The following is a 5,837-nucleotide window of genomic DNA, read 5'->3' as shown; positions in this document are numbered from 1 at the left end:
CATCTTGATAGCAGCAAAGGGTGCCGGTTGAATATCTGTGATGCCTAAGCTATTAGCCACATTGAATCTTGATAGTAGCAAAGGGTGCCGGTTGAATATCTGTGATGCCTAATCTATTAGCCACATTGAATTGTATTCATCTGACTACTGTTACTATAGGTACTATCCGTTCTTTAGATGTTATTGTAGCTTCTGGGATTGCTTCATCATAGTCTGGAACTGGTTCTATGGAGCCACATTGACCCATCACTTGGAGAACCCTCAACCTTGCAAGTACCTCCAAAGAGCTTCAATGCATGCAAAATTTGCTTTAACTCCAATTCAACACCAACACAACCTTGCACTGGCCAATGTATTTGCAATGAAGAAGCCCAATCTCTACGCATCACTCTATGAGCTCGGGGTATAATATCATGTCGCGGCAAGAAGTCATGCCAAGAAGATATGGAATGCCATCTACCATTGTAAATCATTCCATGGTGGCATCTTCTCTTCTCAGATCCACCAAAGAGAGGAGAGTGACTACTTGGCCCTACCAAGGTAATGCATGATCTCTTAGTCCTCCCTTTTATATTTTGTCATCATTGTACCCAAATAGCCATGGAAGATAAAAAGTATGATTAGAACAACATACCGATAGATGATAATAGGTGGTGTTAGGTAGAATTCAAGGAGTTTAGAAGTAAATAAGGTGCCTCAAGCTATCACTGTTCTAGTCCCATGCCTCAAGCTATCACATATAGGTGTTCTAGTCCCATGCCTTCCATCAAGGTTTCAAATTGGCATGAAAGGAACGTGAAGGCGATATACACATACAAATATACACGTGTGCGGTGCATGTGTGATTGTGATACCCCATTACTTCCTTTAGATCCTTAAGCGTGCAAATAACTCTATTTGTTTTAACTTTGGTTGATAGAAACAAGTATATATACCATTTGACTCACAAAGCTTAAACAAGTCAAGCACTCCAATGTAACGCTGGAAGACTTCTTATACATGCCATAGGTTGGAATAGAGTATCAAAATTTGGAGCCTTAATAGTGTTCAAGGATTGCAAATAGTCAATTGCACTCACATATCCATTTTATCTCTTGTGATCGTGTGCACCATTAGTTCATTCATCTCTAGCATAGTACCTCTTTAGATTGCCTATCCTCTATGTGGGTCAATAGCTCTTCATTTAAAATTTTGCAATTTGACCAAGTGAAGAAGAATGATCCATTTTTACATTCTCTCCTATATTTCAGCTTGCCTTTGTAACTAATAGAGATGTGCATGGCCATTTTCATTGAGAACCTTTTGATGAAGATTCCTTTCAATCCAAGTCTCATGTCTTGCCTTCTCCATCATCATAGTATGTGGTCCCATAATGTGCTGACTTCGCCATGAATTCAAAAGAGAGAGGGCACGTGCACATGCACACATATACATACAACCACATACAATTAATCCAAGTAAACTTGTCACATACTCCTAAATGTCATTAAATTGGATATGCATGTTAAACCCTCGATACCAACAGTTCTCTAGTGCAAAGAGGAATAACTATTGAAGAAAAGGGTTGCTTCCTCTTTTTCTCTAGAAGCAGTCCTTATGGCATTGAAGAAAGAACACAGTCTACAAATACTGACACCAAATCACACTTACATAGGCTGCCTGAATGTTCATGCCAGTTCATATGTAACCACCACCAAACCACAGCATATCCAACTTGAGGTTTCCTCGGGTAGGAGTTGAACCTACAGCCACTTGTCTTAATCCACCAAGTGCTCTACCGTTGAGCTACCGAGGAAAAAATGGCATTTGCACTCTCCTTGCTGTCCTATGTTGTGATGGATGTTTCGGGTACACTCAAAACATCCATCACAACATAATTGAGCATTCTATCTCAATCCACATGTTAGTTCTAATATTTCATTGAGGTTGCATAGGGAATTAAAACAATATAAATGAAGTTCAAAGCCTCATAAACCATCCACCACAGTATAATTAAACATTCTATGTCAATCCAGAGACTAATTTCTTGTTTCTAAAAATTGCATAGGGAATAAATCAATCTGCACTCGAATTCAAGCTGACTTTGAAGTGTGGGAGTTGGGCTTTCTGTAAAGTTGAAACCTTGAATAATTCTCTTAATGAGACCACATATACTTGTCTGCTATACACACTCAATATATGTAAAAAGAGCTCTCCATCGTGACTATTGCGGCAGCAACCACCACAGGCTTCAAGCAGCAACCACCAATGGAATTGCATTGAAACAAATTTTGCTTTGTATTTTTCTCTTCTTCTTTTTTTGTTGAAAAGGGCCGCACGTAAGAGGGGGGAGGGGGGGAGGGGGTAACTCCCCTGTTCTAGCCATACCCATTTGATGGATAGACTAATCACACCATCCTACAGACAATGAGATGCCACATCATCATTTTGTGTTTACACGTCTAGCATCTGTCAGAACATATCCATATGACACCGGTCTTCTTTTGTCAGCATCCACAATGGCAACTTCACTATATAAATACTTCATTGGTACAAGAGCAACACCCCTACACATTATACTACAGAAATATAAAGATCCTTCTGACCTCACTACCTTGCTATACTGTTATGCTCTATGTATGCACATGTAGAAATCATATAGCTGACGACAAGTGAAACTTACAATAGCATTGAGCTGCAGTCTGGTAAAACTTTCATTGAACTGTGGGCCTCATTTTTTGGCCAGAGATTATGCAAAGGCTCAAATAGAAGATAGTCAATCTGGCTAAGGATACAAGGTGCTGTTGTTGAGGTTAAGAAAGGAGCTCGCAGCTAGACGATTCCCAGTCACAGCAGTATGCCTACACAATGTTGATGTGTGCCCCATGATATTAACATACACAGTTCTTAGTACAACCTGCAGAATAAACTGAAGTAATATGGACCGAGAAGTTGCTCCTGAAAAGACAACATTATCAGAGGTACGATACTCAACGAGCACCTGCTGAGTGCTGCAACAGCTCCCTGAGCGTGAATCCACAAAGATGTAATAAATATTGTAATAAGAACATAAAAAAACCACACACATTGGCTGCTCCCCTGCAATTTAAATTTGTCAAGGGAGAATTAATCCACTCTCCTGCCAGCAAACATGTCAGCAGGTTTAAAAGAAAAATTTGGTTATAAAAAGGTAAGGACTCCACCCAGTTGACATTCCGCAGTAGCATGAATAAGCCCCCCAAACAATCCAGCAGCTCCCTCTCCCCAGTGAGCACTCCCTCAGATCTTTCAGCAGCTTTCACACAGTGAAGGCGCAGGTACACTGCCCAAAGCCACACTAATTCAGAAACTGTATCCAAGAACCTCACCACTTTCCCTTTGAAGCAAGAAACTTTTAGCTCGTATTGCAATGTAATGGCTAAAACTAATCCCTCTTCAAATACAGATGACTCAGTTTAACACTTGGTGGATGGTAAAAAACTATGCATCTTTTCAATGGATGTGACCACTTCAACATATTCTTGTCCACAAGGTATAACATGTCACTATTTACTTGGGGCAATTGGCAAACTTACACCACTGCAAATATTTCACACCTTCATGGGTACTGCAATATTTTATGGACGCTGAATGCTGCACAATCGTCAACCATTAAATGTAGAAAAACGTCAGAAGGCACTTCCCAACACTAAGCACTTCCGGATGACTAGACCAAATATAGAATCATATTATGACTGCCTGTTTGTGCTAAAGTATGTCAAAACATGAATCCAGGAGAGAAACCACGATTCGCAAGTGCTCAAAAGGAAATTCCATTCGTGAGCTCAGCTTAAGTGGCAATGCATGCTCTCAGATTTCAGGAGCACCAATGTAAGCGTATGCATCTACCATTATTAATACTACCAACTGTATAAAGGCACCCTTCTGACAAGAATATTTTATGCTACATGCCCACCTAAAAGTTTTTTCTTTCGTTATCATGTGAATTGGGGTGCCTTGAGCAAGCAGCAGCATGTACAGGCCCTCAAAAAAACTGTGCCCCCTCTCCCCAGAGGGCACTCCCTCAGATCTTTCCGCAGCTTTCACGGGTAGACAAGCCCCCAGAGCCACACTAACTGACAACTCTTTATCACAATCTCCAAGAATCCAAACCACTTTCCCTTTGAAACTCAACACTCTTATTGCAAAGTATTGGCTGGAACCAATCCCTCTTCAACTACCAGATGATGCAATGTGGCAATTGATGATCAGCAACCAACTATGCAGATTTTCAATGGATGTGATCACTTAAAGATATTCTTGTCCACATGACATGACGTATCCTCAGTAGTCATTACAGATACCCCGCAATTTGGACTGAAAAAGAAATAAGGAGCTCATTACTGGATTATGGGTCGTGAGGGGCTTCCTGCAAAGGTAATGCAAGTCCTACTTCAAGGACTCAACACAAATGGTTTAGCCATCACTAAGGACCTTAAAAACAAACACAAATCATCCACACAAGCAAAACACTCCAAGGAGGGGGTAGAGCCCCCCTCCACCAACAAAAAATCACTTTTATTGCATGTGGATCCACCCCGTGAGCGCACCCATAGGGGAAGGATCCTCTATTAAGAGAAATTACACAAACACATGCATTCATCCACGCAAGCAAAACACTCCAAGGAGGGGGCAGAGGCCCCCTCCACCAACAAAAAATTCATTTTTATTTCATGTGGATCCACCCCGTGAGCGCACCCATAGGGGAAGGATCCTCTATAAGAGAAATTACTGATAACATTAAGGCCAACTAAAAGAGTCGTCGCAGACTTCAGTCGATTTGAATGTGTTCAATCTATGCGTTGAATTGTAGGGTGCTGTAACAGGGGACATATGTTGCACAAAAACCATGGCCAATATTGCTTCAGCAAGGCCTGTATCAACAAGCAAATCCCCTGATTAGATGCATACTTTTCTAAACCACTAATTACCAAAATAGATTACATCCTTTATGGTGTAATGTATGAAAGCATTCCTCCATCCTATGCCACATCCATTCTCATACACAAACCATCAATACAAAGCACATACAGGCATATGTATCTCTATCGTAGAAAATCGAATTTATGTATGTATGAAGGCATTCCTCCATCCTAGACAACACCCATTCTCATAGCATCAAAGGGTACCATCGATAGAACGCACATGCAGGTATATGTATGAAGACATTGCTCCATCCTGGAATATACATCCCTTTCAAACATACATCTGTTTGTGGATGTAGATCCACATGTAAAACAATCCCAAGTTAAAATTCACATGTTCTTGGTAGAGCCGCTGTCGTCGTGAAGCCAACGGCCTCACATGTATAGACCTAAAAAGAGCAGGTTTATGAAGAAAATATGTGTGTTAAAAACTTGAAAGATGAACCATGTTCTCTAAGAACACATCTTTATGTGGAAGTCTCATAGGTCTGTAGATCTGGGCTTATGAAAAAACTTCAATTCTAAACCGAATCTAAGGGGTAAAAAAATCAAAGACCTTCAATTCTGAAACTGATCATATAACCTTTCAAGGGGAAGACAAGGCAAATCAAAAGAAATCACAGGCGGGAGGAAACACAAGAAATCCAACAAATGGGGGGCCTTACTCGTTCAGGAAGGTGAGTTGCGGCATTCTCTTGCTGGAGCTTTGATCCGCAATGTCAAGAACAGGTGTTACGCCATAGCCAGAAAAACCAGATCTGAGATCATGAAGTGCATGCATCCTACACACGGTCATATAATTAAAAAGGTTGGCTTCAGAGACAAGTCCGCCGCCCAAAAGAAAAAAGGTTGGCTTCAGACAAGTCCGCCGCCCAAGTATGCTCTAACGTGTGT

At 40.9% G+C, this 5,837-nt stretch overlaps 1 protein-coding gene across 11 annotated transcripts; it reads right to left on the bottom strand.

Moving 5' to 3' along the window:
* Positions 1-1,903: 1,903 nt before the first annotated feature.
* Positions 1,904-5,837, bottom strand: LOC147640293 (uncharacterized). Of its 11 annotated transcripts, XR_015262710.1 has the most exons (7): positions 5,500-5,521; positions 5,164-5,332; positions 4,751-4,892; positions 3,555-3,612; positions 2,981-3,301; positions 2,663-2,896; positions 1,904-2,397 (listed from the first exon to the last, which is right to left on the bottom strand). XR_015262710.1 is itself a non-coding variant. In XM_086778888.1 (5 exons), the coding sequence occupies exons 2-5, from the start codon at positions 4,757-4,759 to the stop codon at positions 2,871-2,873; spliced, it is 414 nt and encodes a 137-aa protein (XP_086635014.1). In that variant the 5' UTR covers positions 4,760-4,892; positions 5,609-5,771; the 3' UTR covers positions 2,482-2,870. The 11 variants fall into 11 exon arrangements, 2 of the variants coding, with proteins under 2 accessions (XP_086635014.1, XP_086635034.1); XR_015262704.1 differs by lacking the exons at positions 5,164-5,332; positions 5,500-5,521 and adding an exon at positions 5,609-5,771 and having other exon boundaries at positions 1,904-2,546; XR_015262706.1 differs by lacking the exons at positions 5,164-5,332; positions 5,500-5,521 and adding an exon at positions 5,609-5,771 and having other exon boundaries at positions 1,904-2,448.

This window comes from Cibotium barometz, chromosome 3, assembly GCF_041138505.1.
Source record: "Cibotium barometz isolate CiBa-2024 chromosome 3, ASM4113850v1, whole genome shotgun sequence".
Classification (NCBI taxonomy): domain Eukaryota; kingdom Viridiplantae; phylum Streptophyta; class Polypodiopsida; order Cyatheales; family Cibotiaceae; genus Cibotium; species Cibotium barometz.
This window is presented reverse-complemented; position numbering and strand designations above follow the sequence as displayed.

What these genes read in the sequence shown, in the direction of transcription:
- LOC147640293 (XM_086778888.1), bottom strand. An exon ending in TGTGAAATATTTGCAGTGGT is followed by an intron (nt 3,302 to 3,554) that starts GTAAGTTTGCCA and finishes GGCTTTGGGCAG; the next exon opens with TGTACCTGCGCCTTCACTGT. An exon ending in GCTGTTGCAGCACTCAGCAG is followed by an intron (nt 2,897 to 2,980) that starts GTGCTCGTTGAG and finishes TTTATTCTGCAG; the next exon opens with GTTGTACTAAGAACTGTGTA.